Raw genomic sequence first — 16,998 nt, 5'->3', positions numbered from 1 at the left:
GCGTGAACTGACTAATTACAGCTACAATATTAATACAGACAAAAAAGATTGAAATTTTATGTCAATATTCAATCGTTAACTATGCAAATTATAATTGGACTCGAACTCCAAATTGAAGTGCATTAAAAATTTGAGTAAAAATGATAGCCGAGGTACGAGAGCGTCACGAGTCAGACTCATCGAAATAGTGCAAGGGGTTAATAATAAATTATGCGAGTCCTGGGATTTTGCAAACCTTGAGCTTTAAAAATGGACTTGTGTTTGGAAGTTTGAGGCTTTGGAATTTTAGAAATGCAAGGAATTGATCTTGGAATTACAGAACCCTTCTGAAAATGTTAAAGCTCTGGGTAATGATAGAAGCGGAATTAATAATTAACGAGCAGTGACACTATCAAGAGCGGGGAAACAGCAATCACATGACTGATATGGGCAATCACGTAGACACAGTGCACCGAAGCAAGCACAACGGATTCGGATCTAACCTTGGCGACTAGAGTACGAAAAGTGAGGTACTCCTTCAAGGCGACTCCGCGTAGAATGGTCTTCATCTCTGGAATTCCGGATCCTATGCTCTGCGGCGCAACGATATGCACGAAGCCGGCACTGAAGAGGATCAGGCAAACCGGCAAGGACACCCAGGCCAGATATTGAAGCGCCGGATGGTGCGTCAGATCCTGATAAAGCCATATCCTGGCTGGTGGAACAAGGATACCGTTAACGAGTTCTCGACAAGTGCAAATTAATGGCTCGGAAAATTGAACATTGCTTTTAAATTATCTGTCAAAACATCGCAAACTAATCACCGTTTGAAAAATTGTCATTTTGACGGAGGCCTTGGAAATAATTGATTTACAAAAACGGAAAGATTTACGAGCCGAAACTGCTTTGAGGTCAAACTGACCGTTATTGCACATAGAGATCCCACGATCCATGGCGTAGCTGATAAGTGCCATGATAACACCGAGAAGAGCCAAAAAGACCCAGTCCTCGCCTAGTCTAGCTCCGGTGTGTTTCCAGGCGAAGGCCAACAGAGCCAGCAGCTTCCGACACAGTGGTCCTCTTCTCGACTTCCGTAAATCCTCCGCCCTGGTCTTGTCATATTTCCGTCGAGCTTTCTCGTGGTATTTGAGTTTGCGTGCCTCTTCTTTTGCGTACTCACCCAGGTCCTTCGTGTAGCGACCATACATCTAGACCATGCATCATCGTTTCGATTTCAATTCTTTTTCTCGACACGTTCTTAACATTTTGTGCAACTTCGTTGGTAAGAGTCAGACTAGTTGCAAAAATATGACGAGAGAACACGATGCAAAGCTTGCGGAAATGATTTATACGTACCAAACGATCTTTGGGATTTTCTCTTTACATCTAGTTCGTAGTCTTCGACTACTTGCGATGAATTAGAGATTCTAAACTAATGAACTTGAGTTCATGTGTTTTAATAGTCAAATTTTGTACGTAAAGTTGCAAATTTCACGTGCAAGCTCGCAAGAGAAAGAAGAGAGTAAATCAGTGCGATCGTAAGCCGAGGCTTAAAGGAATTAGTCTAAATATTATTTCCCGAAATTCGAAAGCGACGATAATGAACGATAGATTGTCAATCGTTATCCATCGAAAGATAACGTTATTGTCTGAAATTTCGATCCTATCTGTCTTCTCTTATTAGTGAAAATAAAAAACATCTGAGCCGTGACTTACTACTTGACGACCTAAGAAAAGAATTATAATGCAGAACAGATAACTGAACACAGAACAAAACGTTTCGATCGTATGGAGGATGCGTCGAGACTAGATCTTGTTTGAAGGTAGATGACACGAGCAAACAGTTCCAGGTTGAGTTCAGAGAAAACAAGATTACGGTTTCAAAGTTCGATAACATTGATTAGTGATAATGAGACGGGTATAGTTAATGATTGAGAGAATAAATAATTCGATGTTATATTTTTGGGTAAAAAGCTGTGTACCCTAATATCAGATAAATAGAGCTTACAGATTTAATCCTTGCACAACACACGGTTTGTACATGAATTTTTACTGCATCGAAGATTAAAAGATCGTCCAAAGTAATTAAGTAACATGATTAATTCTACGAGGTGAGTTATTTAACGAGTTACATCACCGGGATTATGAACGATCATAAGATTCTTCGACAATAATGATCCACTTACAAGATATTCATCGTTACAAACGAAATAAGCTCTGTTCAGGACGAAAGCCGGCATGAAAGCAGGATCAAAGATCTTTTGACGTAGCGGGTTTCACCCGAACAGAGGATAATTCTTCGATTAATCGATCGATCTAGTGTCAGACGAGGCATTTCTGAACATTACTTGTCTTTTGGCAAACTTCGAAACTCTCGGTATTTTTGGCCACGACTTATTGCGAACCGTTCATTGCGTCTATTGTTTTCCTCGAGGAGTGCCAATGTACACTTGTTACACTACGAGTCAACAAATCAACCAAATATCGTTGAACATCCACGTTCATCACTCTTCAGACTTTATGAACTCGTTATCACTGCGCGTATATCATTCACCAGAGATTACTGGTTCAATTTTGGCCTTAAAAGGAATTTTATGGGTTGGAATCGTAAGAGATGGAGATTCTCGTTAGTTAAAACGGAGATCATATCAAAGATGTGTTAATTAAAATCTATGAATGAATTATTTCGATAGATTAATATATAAGATTATGTATTAATATGTTTATCAATTTTTGCTTATTAGTCTCCTTAATTGAAAATGTTATCAAAGCTCTATGTATTTTCCTAGCGTTCGGAATGAAACTTTCAGTATTAACGGCGCAGTCGATGGTCTACTTTTGGCCTATCGGCAGCAAGAAATTTATTCGCGAAACACTCTGGTGAATGACGTACGCGGTTCCGATAATCGACGCGATCGACTACGTTTGAAGAGGCGTTCAATTACGCAATTGTTAACAGATCGTTATCCAGAGCAACACCGTCGAATTTGCGGACGAGCGACAACTGAAAGCTTTCGAGAAGCTTTTCGATCGCGAACTTGAGTCCGCGATATTCCTTGAATTTTGGCAACCGTCAAAATCCTTATTTTTAGCGACTGGTTGCTAACATCGGTCAACGACGGGGTGTACTCTATTGTTCATTGCTCATTAGACGTCCTCGATGCGGACGTTTAATTCAGCCAACAACGTTGCTATCGAACACGTTTCGTTCAATCTTGTTCCTTCTTTTCCCTCCTTGAATCTCTTTTGCGCAATCTTAGACTCGTGTTTACTAGATGTTTGGAAAGCTTTTGGAGTCGTGAAAACGAACCGGAAATAACCGGTAATTTGCTGTTCGAATACTGATGTGGATGTTGTTGTATTTGAATAAGCGTTTTGCACGTGAGTGAATCATTCAGGTATCGATTTTGAGTAGTAAGTTCGATATTACTTAATATGTGCACGTTTTAGTGTAACACTTAAGAACTATACGCATGTGTATGTGAGTATGAGCATATGTGCTATACATATACTCATGTGAGTAATAAAACTCATATGTATATGAATAATAAAATGCATATGTATATGAATAATAAACCTCATATGTATATGAATAATAAGACTCATATGTATGTGAATAATAAAACTCATATGTATACATGTATACTCATATGTATATGAATAATAAGACTCATATGTATATGTATACTCATATGTATATGAATAATAAGACTCATATGTATGTGAATAATAAGACTCATATGTATATGAATAATAAGACTCATATATATGTGAATAATAAGACTCATATGTATATGTATACTCATATGTATATGAATAATAAGACTCATATGTATGTGAATAATAAGACTCATATGTATATGAATAATAAGACTCATATGTATGTGAATAATAAGACTCATATGTATACATGTATACTCATATGTATATGAATAATAAGACTCATATGTATGTGAATAATAAGACTCATATGTATATGTATACTCATATGTATATGAATAATAAGACTCATATGTATGTGAATAATAAGACTCATATGTATATGTATACTCATATGTATATGAATAATAAGATTCATATGTATGTGAATAATAAGACTCATATGTATATGTATACTCATATGTATATGAATAATAAAACTCATATGTATGTGAATAATAAGACTCATATGTATATGTATACTCATATGTATATGAATAATAAAACTCATATGTATAAAAATAATAAACCTCATATGTATATGAGTAATAAAACTCATATGTATATGTATACTCATATGTATGTGAATAATAAGACTCATATGTATGTGAATAATAAAACTCATATGTATATGAATAATAAACCTCACATGTATACAAATAATAAGACTCATATGTATGTGAATAATAAACTTCATAAGTATATGTATACTCATATGTACATGAATAATAAACCTCATACGCATACGTATACTCATACGTACGTAATAAAAAGGTTACTTAGTAACTACAACTAATAACTCAGTATCTACTAAAATTCAATATAACAGAATTTATTATTAAAGTTACAATGTATAATAATATAGTAAATACGTATTTGTTTACCAAAGTTGTTTACCGAAGTTTAAGCATCAGTGTTGCTAATAAATTTGAAGAAAATGAAATATAGCGGTCACCTGAGCTTACACGCAACGAATTTGACGTCAACGAGGGCCACGTTCCACTGGGCAATCAGCCCCTAACCCAATTTCAGTAATTTAATCAATTTACGATACAATTAATGGCCTAATTCCGCCGCAGAAGCAATAGAAATTCTATCATAGTTCCATGGGACAGCATTTCTTTCCTTTCATAGGAATAGCATCTTGATTGACAAAGTAGCGCGTTATCTAATACATCATTCTAATTTTAGAATCTAATTTTAACGAGGCAGTATTCTAATTTACGGTTTTTATTTTTAGAATACCATCGTTCATTCACTGGCGTACGCGTCGTTCGAAAATTTCGATTTACCCCCGCGATAGTGTTCTAGATCTGTCTCGACACAATGTTGTAAAATGAATTCAAAATAACTGCATCATCGGTGTGCGAAATTTCAGAGCTGCACTCGTATATCTAACGGTCTCTGGTACACATGCGTCGAATAGAAGAGTATCATAAAGCGTTTAAAAATTGATGAAATCGTTTGGTTAGTAGCGAAGAAAGTGACCAGTTATCTATAAAATCAACGCAGCCTCGTAAACGGTGCATCTGCATACGAAAGATAAACGTACACGGTACAAGGTGAATCGTACGTATGCAGATGGAGATACGCGTAAGATATGCGTGTGTGGAATCGAATTTGTCACGTGAGTCGCGTAAAAATATTTGCATTCTGGTCACGCGTGTCGTATAAACGTAACGAGTCCTTAAGCGCTCATTCATGCAGATAAAAGCGTTGCTTAGAAAGGCGTAGCAGAAACAGTCGTCGTACTCTTTTCCGTTTGCAGAATGTCGTCGGAAATTGCACAGCATTTACGCGAATCTATGATGAATTTCGCCTGGCTAACTGAACACCGAACAGATCTCATGATACTGTGTATCATGACTGCCGGTACATGGTATTGACGAAAAATATGTAAGGGACTCGCGTTATTTGCAGTCGATTCTAGGAAACTTGGCAATTATCTAATTTATACATTTTCTGATTACATTTGGAAATTTTTGAATTTCCAATTTTCTTTTTTGGGGCCTCGAATCTTTGAGTTTTCACATTTTTTAAATCCTTATGTTCCTAAATTTCTAAATCTATAAACCTCTAGATCTAGAAATCCCTAGATCATCAAATCTCTAGACCCAAAAATCCATATATCCCTAAATTTAGAAAATCTATAGATCTCTAAATCCATAAATCGCTAGAATCCCCAAATTCCTTGAGTCCCCAGATCCCTACAGTCTCTAAATCCCTAGAGTCCCCAAATCCTTAGAGTTCCAAAATCCCTAGAATCCCCAAATCCCTAGAGTCCCCAGAGCCCTAGAGTCCCCAAATTCCTAGAGTCTCAAAATCCCTAGAGTCCCCAAATCCCTAGAGTTCCAAAATCCCTGGAGTCCCAAAATTTCTAAAGTCCCAAAATCCCTAGAATCCCCAAATTCCTAGAGTCCCCAAATTCCTAGAGTCCCCAAATTCCTAGAGTCCCAAAATCCCTAAAGTCCCCAAATCCTTAGAGTTCCAAAATTCCTCGAATCCCCAAATTCCTAGAGTCCCCAAATCCCTAGAGTCCCCAGATACCTAGAGTCCCCAAATTCCAAGAGTCCCCAAATTTCAAGAGTCCCCAAATCCCTAGAGTCCCCAAATTCCTACAGTCCCAAAATCCCTAGAGTCCCCAAATCCTTAGAGTCCCAAAATTCCTCGAATCCCCAAATTCCAAGAGTCCCCAAATCCCTAGAGTCCCCAAAATTCCTAGATCCCCAAATTTCAAGTTTTAAAATGCCCAAATCCTCAAATATCCAAGTCTAATTCTAACCTTCTCAAACGGTTTTTCCTAGGAAAATGTTGCCCCGTCACCTGATAATGATCGATTCGATACGCGTAACTAAGAGGCAAATTAAACGCGAACAATGTAGCTTGAACATTCTCGAGAATCGCTTGCGATACGAGTTATTTGACGAATGTTTTCGAATGTTACACAATGCACTTTTTTTTCGTATTCCGCGCTCGTACGTTTTCCTGAGGAGGAAAGAATGCGAAGTAGCTAAGAATATAAAAAATATAGTGGAAGAAGGAAACAGCCTCGATGTCGGCTAAGCTAATGAGAGAAGCGGATCGAAAATAACGTTGCTCGTTTAGTTTCTAATTTCGTGGAAGTACATTTGGAGAACTGTAAACTGATCATCGCGATCTCGTGATGCAGATTTCGTGTCAAGGTCGATTCATACACGTATATATCTGACATTTCATTGACATTTCTGAAACCTGTTTCAAGCGACGAGATAAATTTATTTGACCGAGAAGACGCTCGGCGGAATCAGACTTTTGGACGATGTCAAAGAACGCGTTCGACAGACCATCCAATATGTAACGACAGAAATGTGACAGAAATCTGACCCATTATTACGAGCTGTTCTCGCTAAACGTTTATTTAAAATGTAGCTATTCGCCTGCACGTTTGGCAAACGTACAACTATCAGAATACTATGTACAATTCCGTGAAAAGCGTGGAAAGAATCTATTGTAAAATACGTTTACAAATGTCAGGGTGAAAGAAGTTACGAATCACTAAACCCGAATTACTAATCCCTAAGACTTCGAATAGTTCGCGTGCTATATTAAGCACGAATATTTCTTCGAATACCTAAGCGACAAAATGACAAAGTGCATCCACGAACAGGAAGACTGTGCAACAAGAATTTGTTAATGCTTGGATACTCGGAACCTACATGCAGATTGTCACGATGCACTAAACGATCGCTCAGAAAAATCGCTTACAATCGTGTTAATGTAATCGAAGGGATCGAAATCCTGCTGCTCCTCGTCCGCGTTTGGCGGAGGACACGGATAGAAAGCTTGCGAGGGTCTGATAAAAACAAAAGATTGCGATTAGAGAAACAAGTACGTGTACCTAGGCTCGCGATTTTTAGGGCATGCGATATTCTGCGTGAAAAAGGTAAGTCGGCAAACATTTTACGAGAGCTCTTTTTCGAGACAATTAATTAAAATTGTGTTCGTACGCGAAAATAACACGGCACAATTAAGTCCGTCATTTCGACGAGTTTGGTCGTTCGAACGTCAAATAACCACCATTATCCAATAGAAGAAATACGAACACTGTGCAACGGTCGAACGAGCGAGTACGAATGTATTTTGACGGGCGATTTTCTCGAAAAAGAGATCGTTAATTCGTTCATGCTTTTCACTTACGTTTTCCACGGAGAATCATCGGTATCGCGTTCGTAAAAACGGCACCCTTTCGTTTTCCTAAAACGAGAACTCGCGGATACCTGTGCGGTCTGTTCCGTCGATTTTCCCTCAATTTCGCCATCAACCTGGTGAATTCCTCCCATTCCCTGTCTACTTCCTCCTCGCTACCCTCCGGATGATGGTGCAGAGTCTCCTCCAGGAGCTCCTTCTTCGTCGTCTGATTCGCCATGTTCGGATGCTCCTTCGAAACTTAACTATCTGCTCGTGCAACTCGTGATTCCTCTTCGACCGATAAATGCTATCGGTGCAATAAATTCTCTGCTCGCTCAAAGTGCAGCTTCGAGCTTCGAATCCCGTGAGCTCGATAGATTACGTAACCGCGTGAAAATCATCCTTGAAATCTTCTAGTATTTCTCGAAAGCGAAATACTCTTAAGAGAATTCGTGAACCGAGAGTCGGAAAGATTCGCGCCAAGGGATCATCGTCTGGTCGAAGATCTTCTCGTTAAAAGCGTCGATCGGTGATAACGGAGATTCTCCAGGTCGCATTTTCAACCGGCGGAAACTCGGTCGAAAGGAAAGATCACCGGAAACCGTTCGGTCGAATCGTCGTGACACTGACACTGACACTACGCCGGCAAAAGGAAGGAAAAATTGGCAAAAAGCGAGCGTTTAGAGCAATTGAATCGTAGGCTGAACACCGTCGCACACCAAGCCAATGAGTCACACTGACAATGAGAAGAGAGAAGCACCGTATGGAGCTCAGATGGGAGGACCTAGCTGGTCCAATTTACCGACTCATTAGCCTCGCTCTGACTGTTGTCGACGTCGTCGTCGTCGCCATACCGCTCGCGATTTTCCCCCGCGATATCGGCACTATCTCTCTTCTCACCTCTGTGTCGCGAGGACACTCGTGATCGCCACTTTTTCGAGCTCCTAGAGCAACCACGTTTCGTGTTTGCAAACTTTAATCGCGACACTAGCGTCACGATCGCTCTTCATTTTTATTACTCTACGTTTCTAGTACCGTCGACATCAATTCTATTTTTTTTGCATTACGATTTCACTTCACGTTTACTGATCACATGGACTTTTAACCCCTTGCGCTGACTCACAGTCACCATTATATTTAATACAATAATTTTAAATAAGCATTTTTTAACCGATTCTGTAACATGACACGTGTGATGTATAAACACAGTGAAACAAACAATAGTGAAATAATAACCTCAAGAAAATTCATTTAACTTTTTAACTAAGTTTTAGAGTTGCTGTTTGTGAACAGTCAAATTACCTTCGAGTGCAGAGGGTTAATCGATAATGGTATCACAGATCATTTTTCTAGATAAGTCAGAGCACTGTTCGATTTAAAAGTATAATATGCTTTACTGTTTAATTGGAGATAAACTCCTGATAAATGTAGAGAAAGTAGAAAATAGTGAGTTGCCGTTGAAAGAACGAAATTGAAAGGCGATTTCGCGAGAGAAGTCGAAAAGTCTTATCGTTGGAATTTCTAGTAGCGACTGTACGGTAGCCGTACACGGCAATTGGCCACTTCCCTCAACGAGGGCTCGTAGGAAGCTGCCTTCAAAGTCACCAGTTATCATTGATCAAAATTACCACGTAATTTGATGAATGGCTGTCTTACCCGATGCCGGCACCGAGTCTCCGATCGATGACTCTCTCCTCTCTACGCGCGATATTTCTCTGAGTTTTTTTTTTTAAAGTAACCAAAACGACGAAAATATCTGACGGAACAATAGAATTCTCACGATGGATGAGCACTTACCTTGAGACGAGAAAATGGTAATTTTATCTGGCAAGATTTTCCGTGGATACAAGTGAACGATTAACCGAATACCCAGGCAAATTGTTCGTATTTATCGCTGGAAGAAGCTCGCTTAATTATGAACGTATTCGGTCATAAATTCGTGTGTTTATTCCGACGAGTAAAGAGATAGCAGATAATGGACCGGAAAGCATTGCCGACTCGGTAAATTTGTGTAACGAAGGAGTGCGTCAACAGCAATTGGCAATTATTGAACTTCCAACGAAACAGAGATGTTTATAAAGATCTTAATGCTCTTGGACAAAGAGAAACAACCGATCTGATATTCTGCTGAATGAATTAGGTCAATAGTGCAGGCGAGACGTCCAGATCGCTTTAAAAACCTCGCTGACTCGTTTACTTTTCGTTTTAGGAGCGTGCTTTTTCGCGGATTCTTGAAAATGAGAAACCAACAAACACCGTATTTTTAGAAGCGAACAAAAACTGACCATCGTTTTTTAGCGAGATAATTCCAATATTCCATCGCGAACGAATTATCAAGGCATCGTCAAATCTAATGCAAACTACTTGTTTGTTCAAGGCAACTAAAAAACGTAAACCGCACGTAGCGATTGCATTCAAATTTATGAGTATCGAAATATTCGCAAATTTTTCCCGTTGGAAAGATTTCTATAAAGTGGATCATAATTGTTTCTGTCCACTAAGGTAGTCAAACACTCAAAAAAAATAGAATCGAGTACGTGTAGTTACAAAAAAGATGAACGTTCAAATGGAAATTTTTATAGACAGAACAGCTGATTTTCAAAGACGATTTCCACGACAATCGTCTGACGTACTCGCTTAATTAAAAGGCGAGCAAGATTTAGGAGTAATTAGACGCGATGAATATTGAACGGAACCGTTTAAGCGTTACAAAGTATAATTTACGCCAACAGTCCAAGAAAGGCTGAGAGCATCGTTTCATTCAACGGTAGATGTAAATTCTTTCTGAGAATGGTTCTAGCTGTTAATTGTCTAACTGCCTTTAAAACAACCGTTTCAAACATCCAGAGAACAACACGGTTCATTACGTTCAACAAAGACTGGTATCTCTTTTGAAGACTCGGAAATTGCCACCGTTAATCGCTGGAGTACTACAATTTTTACCTGACGTTAAATCCTACCAACGAGATAGTTGTCCAGATAAGAAAAAACTCGACAAACACTGCGAACTATTTACATGCGAATCGATTGCTTTACAGATAAATTCACGCGGAGTTAGCGGTAAGAGAATGTTGAACTATCACCACGGATGTCCCATGGGTTCACGACCCCATGCCGGTATATTAGAGCACTGAATTAGTTAATGTCAGTCACATAGCCGAGGAACGAATTACCATTCTCGTGATGCGTCAACAGTGCATACGATTGCATTTTCGACAAGATCGTTTGTCCAATCATTGGCCCTTCCTTCCTGTTTAGCTGGCCCTTGTTCTTTGAATCACGCTTGTTTACCGTCTATGATTCCTCGCGATCTTTGGTCCTGCTATCGAAAAGGCTTGCTCCTATACCAAATACTGTATAGTCAATTTCCTTTCATTTCAATCATCACAGCGAAGTTTCTTCCATGTAAAACACGTGCTTCGTAGACAATTTTGTTCCCATCGAAACCTCGACTAATTTTTCACCTTGGGATTCGAGTAAACGAGCAATAACTCTTAGCTAATAAGGTCTAGGACGAAGCCGCGAACGAATGTATACGGGTAGTCAGATCGAATGAGATAAATGTAATTAACGATTCTAGAGACGATCGGAACATGTATGCCGCTCTTACCGAAAAAAATATGTGAGTCATCGAATTTATGACTTCGTCTAACTAATTCTTTCCTCCATCGTTCATTGAAACCGTGTTTTTTCATCGAACGTTCGGTAAAAAAACCCTTCGTGCATTCGCGTTATCGAGAAAAAATAAGATAGCCCGAGCACGCTTTTGAAGCCTGGCCGATAATACAGCAACAAAACAAAGCGTGTCGATAACTTTTGAACCCCTTGTACATCCGTCGTGTTCTTAATATTCAAAACACTGACGTTGTTTAATAAATTATAAAAAATGGGTCGAGATGAGAATCGGTGGCAGGGATCTTGATTCTTTCGTGACACGTGCAACATAGAAAGCGCATTTTGTACGTCGATGACATTTCTATTCCGTGATTCTACTTGACACGCGACACGCATAAATGAAGGGATTTGTGCAAACAATGTGGACTGGAATACTAACTCGGGCAATTATCCCTTGTCGAGGAAATAACTAATTCTTTGGCTCAGAAAAAAGTTCCCCTGCTTTTTCGTCAAGGTTACTTGCTACGCATTGCAATGTTGCAAAGTAAAAAGACAATTGAATAGATCACAATAAGTTTCCAAACAAAGTATTGAGCATTGACGTAACACGTTTTTTGTACGCGATAAAGAGATCACCGAGGACTCCGCAAAACTTATCAACGACGAATCAATTACACTTGTAATGTTCTCTTTTACGAACTAACGATAAGAGTAACTGGAAAGAGTCGCGAAGTCTGCGAGTCTTCTCGATAACCCTGTTTACCGTCTGAAACATCGAGCTAAAAGAATCGTTGGTTGACTACCCCTGATACGTCGAGGTTTTTGCTTTACGAAAATACTTACTGCGTCGTATGCTCTTTTCTTGCGAACGACGTAAACATACGTCGTCAAAAGTCCACAATTAACGCTCTGCTGATTGCATATTTAACGGATCAACGACCCTTGCGAAAAAAACAGATTACAGAGAAAACTGCACCAATTAAGCATGGAGATTACTTGGGAAATTATTTCGTCACGGTAAATACGACTAACAAATTAAACACGGTTAATCATCCGACTTAATTTCCAATTATAATCGACGACCTTAATCTTTACGTGTAATCGTGCACGTTCCCGCGGAACAATTAAGACCAGGTGGCAGTAGAATTCTAAGATCATGAAAATTATAAAGATCGCACACAGACGAAACGATATCGAGTTTCCGATACAACACGGAATCGATATACGTAATTCCCAGCTAAGGTTTCTTTCGCTTCTAGTTATCGTCGAACAGGGTTAAAATCGACGGAGCAAATAATTCTTGGGAACATCCATGTATCTTGTCTCCGTGTATCTGATTATGCAAATCTTTGTTGTTGGTTATCCAACAAAGGTTAGCCCGTCGATAATCGCGAGCGCCGATCGGTAATGAGTGCAATCGAGATCCCACGAGCAAGTCCAAGGACATTGTCGTAGTCATCATCATCATCATCGACCAGCCATTAGACCACAATATCGTTATATCATCGTTCCTATTAAACGACACGCGAGCATCCTTCTGCAAACATTACTCGAAAAAGTGAACCTGTTATTCAGTCGATGCTCTGATTCATGACATCACTGTGGTCAACGATTCAAAGGTTGATGGTAGAGAAGTAAAATGGTCGAAAACTACATTAAAAATGGCGACGTAAGGACTTTTGTATGCTGTATATAATTCGTATAAAATATGTAAATTCTCTTTCGAAATAACAAAAAGTATAATGTGGATTTATAATAAAATGCTTCGATCTCCATGAATTATCACAGAATCCCATGAATTCGATCTCATACTCAGATCGAACCTTGCCGGATAAAATCTTTATACTGTCTCGAAGTAATACATAATCCTGCAGAACACAAATGGTCCACATGAAAATTGTGTAAAAAGAGATCTTTGAAAATGAAACTCCCTGGTCCTACGAGGTCTTTTTTGCCACGAGTTTCATAGGTTCGACTCCTATTGATTCAGCGAGCTCTTCCGACGCTTTCAACTGATTAGGATGATACGCGATGCCACCTTCTCTTTCCACGCGCGCCATGGCTGCTCTTTCTGGGTCTCCAGCGACCATGACGGTCTTATCACCAATAGTAGGTAGTTCTCTCAATTGTTTCATCAACTTGGACAGCCTCTCTTTTGATCCGCAACAGAAAGCTTCCGGATTAATGGCCATGAAACAATGTCCGAGATCAGCGATCTCCTTGCTACCCTTCCACTGTCTAATGTTGGGTCCAAAGTGGCTTCCGGATAAAATACCGGAAAGTACTTCGACCATCGTGGCCAGTCCATATCCTTTGTACCCCGAATTTCTTTCTTCGCCCCCGAGAGGCATCAGAACCGTGGCATCGTAAGCTTTTTCGGGATCCGTGGTGATCTTTCCGTCGTTGTCGAGCGCCCATCCTTCGGGTATCGGTTCCTTCTTCCTGAGCGCGATCTCGATTTTGCCCAGAGCCACGGCTGTGGTGGCCATGTCCAGGTTGAAGTAATCGCCGTCCTCCGCAGGCATTCCCAGACTCAGAGGATTCGTGCCCAACGCTGCTTTTTTACTACGAGTCGGAGCCATCAGGGGACTGGTGTTGGTGCAGCTGAAGCCTATCATAGCGACGGTTATCAGAAACTTAGAATAAAAACTGTCGAATCACCGTGAATTTTATTCTAACTACGCGCGATCAGAGGGGAATAAAATTCGAGGTGATTCGAAGTTACAAGTATGCTACCTATCAGGTTTTCTTTGATCGCCATCAAAGTGTAGTAACCACAGATTCCGTAATGATTCGAGTTACGAGCGGACACCATGCCGATTCCGAACTCCTTCGCCTTATCTATGGCGAGTTCCATACAGAATTTGCCGATCACCTGGCCCAGACCGTTGTTCCCGCTCACCAGCGCTATCGCCTGGAAGAATAGTCATTGAAGTCGGTGATTCCCGAAGAATCAGATTTACTTGACATTCTAGGTGGAACTCGTAATAATTGAAAGAAACTCGAGCAGCGAAACTCCGGTTATCGTCACGCAATTAAGTAACCGGTGATAAGAGGCTAATCGTTTCGAAAGCAGCAAATTATCGCCTCTGTTTTTCGGGTGGATCAAGCGAGCGAAACTTTTTCTTCAAAACGAAGTTCTTCAGAGATTAATGCGGAAGAAATTAAGCGGAGAATAAGGCATTTATGCTGATATTTCCTTTGTCGTATTTTAATTCCACCACCATGATCAAGTAAACTGGTAGAAGCTGGATTATTCTTCGCTACTCTCTAATGCATTTCAACCATGCGCTAACTGTGCGACTACGTTTATTACTCTAGATTAAATTAATTAACTCGACCTCTCAGAGCTGACGGTTCTAACAGTCAAGCTAAGACGCCACATGGATTTTTATTAATTTTCCACAAAACTATTATAGCAGGTACAAAAGATCTAACAATTGTATAAGTTCCCAAGACAAATCTCTAATCTCAAATCTGTAATCTAGCAAAGTGATTAAGCGAGATTTGAAATGAAGAGACATTTATGTAATACACTCCCTCTCATAGATTAAGGAGAAACAATGTTTTTAACTACTGCAGATTTCAATTAAAACGAAACTAGTTTTATCTGTGAATCATGATATAACCCAGAAACAATGGACCAGGTGTATAGCTCTAATTAACGATGATGTGATAAGTCGCACAGGTGGCACACGGTCTCGCTGATTTCGATTTAATCGTACCTGAAAGTCAGTAACGATCTCTGGCTTTGCGATGGGATCAGTGATCTTGTTCTGAATATCCTTTACGTACATTGGCACTCTGTTCAGTCCGTGGCTAAAATGGCCACGGTAGTCGGACGTCATTAGATGATGTCCAACGATCTTTCCAGATTCGGCTGATGCTCCAACTTTGCACAGACATTCGCAGATGAATCTAACCACATCGTCTTTGGGTACTACCATCTCGGTATCGCTTTTCTTAGAAAGCAACCTTCTTGTCGTTACGAAGCTGCATTTCGTCGTATTTTTCAGAAGCCTCAAGGAGCTTCGAGAGGAGTTCAAGAAACGTTCGTACATCTTTGATACTGGCTTTTCTTACGTTATTGTGGTCAGAAAGCTGAATTCCTGTGCCGAATCGTAGAAAATCGAATGCTTAACCTTTCACAGGTTCATTGCCGTTTGAAGTTGATTTTATTTCCAATTATCGTATTCGTGAGGTTCGATTGTATCGATCGAGCGCGTGTTCAGATTTGAACTTGCCGCGTCATTAACTCGTGGAACCTGGGCCGTGTTCTACGCTATTACTTTGTAGCCAGTTATCTATTAACGACAAGCGCTTCGGTCTCTTCCTACCTGAATAATTAACTTTCGATCCGGAGTACTATTCGATTAACTTATGTATCAATGAAGTCACCAAGTGATCTATGGATCACGCTCTTATTTTCGCCACATCGATAGAACGTGTTGCACCAGCTTTGCGACCACTACTAGAGGCACAGACTCCGCAAAAAATATATTGGCTGCACTGACTGACGTCAATCAAGCGGGAGTTTCAAACCGTTCAAAATATCGTGAACGCGTAACTCCAACATATCATTACACATTATTGCATAGTTAAATTTCAAATTTTTCTTATTAAAAATTCCCAGGATCGCCAGTGAGAATCATGCTAAATACGCCCGACTATAAACGTACAAGTGTAGTTGTAAAATATGTGTAGATTTCATAGTTTTTTGTACATCTTCAGAATCTTATCGCGCAGCCGGTTCAAGGTCTCCGCGTTAACTGGTTTTGATATCGTGTTCGAAAGTGTACTTTCACGAGGAAACAAAGTTACGCATTTCACGAGGAAATTAATCGACGATCGAATCACGTGAAAATTAATACGGGACGAATAAATTTACTGAAATAGGAAATACTCGACACTTTCTTTCCCCGTTACACGTGATTTACGTATATTCGCTTTTCCTGTAATTCACATTTTCTTCTATATTTAAAGACACGAAACTAGCACCGTTTGTCACGTTCTACTATTGTTTTCTAGGTTAGAGGAAAGAAGGACGTTTCTATTTTTGCGTCGATGAACCTTCGTGACGTAATCACAAAATTTAAAAAACCCCGAATAACATTGCTTCGAATGTTTAGTACCTATGTATCAACTTACGTATTTAGTACTTCTCTCAGTGACGCACCGTGTGCGTCTCACTCTACATCCATGACGCATCACGTGCGTCACACTCTACATACATACATGACGCACCACGTACGTCACACTCTACATACATACATACATGACGCACCACGTACGTCACACTCTACATACATACATACATGACGCACCATGTATGTCACACTCTACATACATATATGACGCACCATGTGCGTCACACTCTACATATATACTTGCATGACGTACCACGTGCGTCACACTTTATATACATACCTGACGCACCGTCTGTGTCCCACTCTACATATTGTACATACATGACGCACCATGTGCGTCACACTCTACCTACGTACATACATACATGACGTACCACGTGCGTCACACACT

General features: G+C 39.8%; 2 protein-coding genes across 6 annotated transcripts in view; both read right to left on the bottom strand.

Moving 5' to 3' along the window:
• The window catches only part of ClC-a (chloride channel protein 2), a 29,626-nt gene that overhangs the window by 5,367 nt on the left and 7,261 nt on the right, over positions 1-16,998 (bottom strand). Inside the window, exons 1-4 of one of the 5 annotated variants that reach the window (XM_003702749.3) lie at positions 7,935-9,028; positions 7,423-7,510; positions 902-1,187; positions 483-694 (exon numbers count right to left, since the gene is read on the bottom strand). In XM_003702749.3, coding sequence (XP_003702797.2) covers positions 483-694; positions 902-1,187; positions 7,423-7,510; positions 7,935-8,083 — 735 coding nt within the window. In that variant the 5' untranslated portion in view covers positions 8,084-9,028. Of the gene's footprint in view, positions 1-482; positions 695-901; positions 1,188-1,335; positions 2,132-2,165; positions 3,447-7,422; positions 7,511-7,934; positions 9,029-16,998 lie in introns of those variants that run through there. The other 4 variants (XM_076534839.1, XM_076534841.1, XM_076534842.1 and 1 more) reach the window with 4 other exon arrangements.
• Positions 13,135-16,581, bottom strand: LOC100879813 (putative oxidoreductase YjmC). Its single transcript, XM_012284279.2, has 3 exons — positions 15,186-16,581; positions 14,197-14,374; positions 13,135-14,071 (listed from the first exon to the last, which is right to left on the bottom strand). Exons 1-3 carry the CDS (start codon positions 15,519-15,521, stop codon positions 13,398-13,400), a joined length of 1,188 nt encoding a protein of 395 aa, XP_012139669.1. The 5' UTR covers positions 15,522-16,581; the 3' UTR covers positions 13,135-13,397.

This window comes from Megachile rotundata, chromosome 8 (assembly GCF_050947335.1).
Source record: "Megachile rotundata isolate GNS110a chromosome 8, iyMegRotu1, whole genome shotgun sequence".
NCBI classification, from domain to species: domain Eukaryota; kingdom Metazoa; phylum Arthropoda; class Insecta; order Hymenoptera; family Megachilidae; genus Megachile; species Megachile rotundata.
The sequence above is the reverse complement of the archived record's forward strand: the minus strand, read 5'-3'. Positions and strand labels throughout refer to the sequence as shown.

Coding starts and splice junctions, on each gene's coding strand:
- LOC100879813 (XM_012284279.2), bottom strand. CDS start 15,521: ATGTACGAACGTTTCTTGAACTCCTCTCGAAGCTCCTTGAGGCTTCTG. Junction 14,375..15,185: donor AGATCGTTACTGACTTTCAG/GTACGATTAAAT, acceptor CTATTCTTCCAG/GCGATAGCGCTGGTGAGCGG. Junction 14,072..14,196: donor GATCAAAGAAAACCTGATAG/GTAGCATACTTG, acceptor TCGCTATGATAG/GCTTCAGCTGCACCAACACC.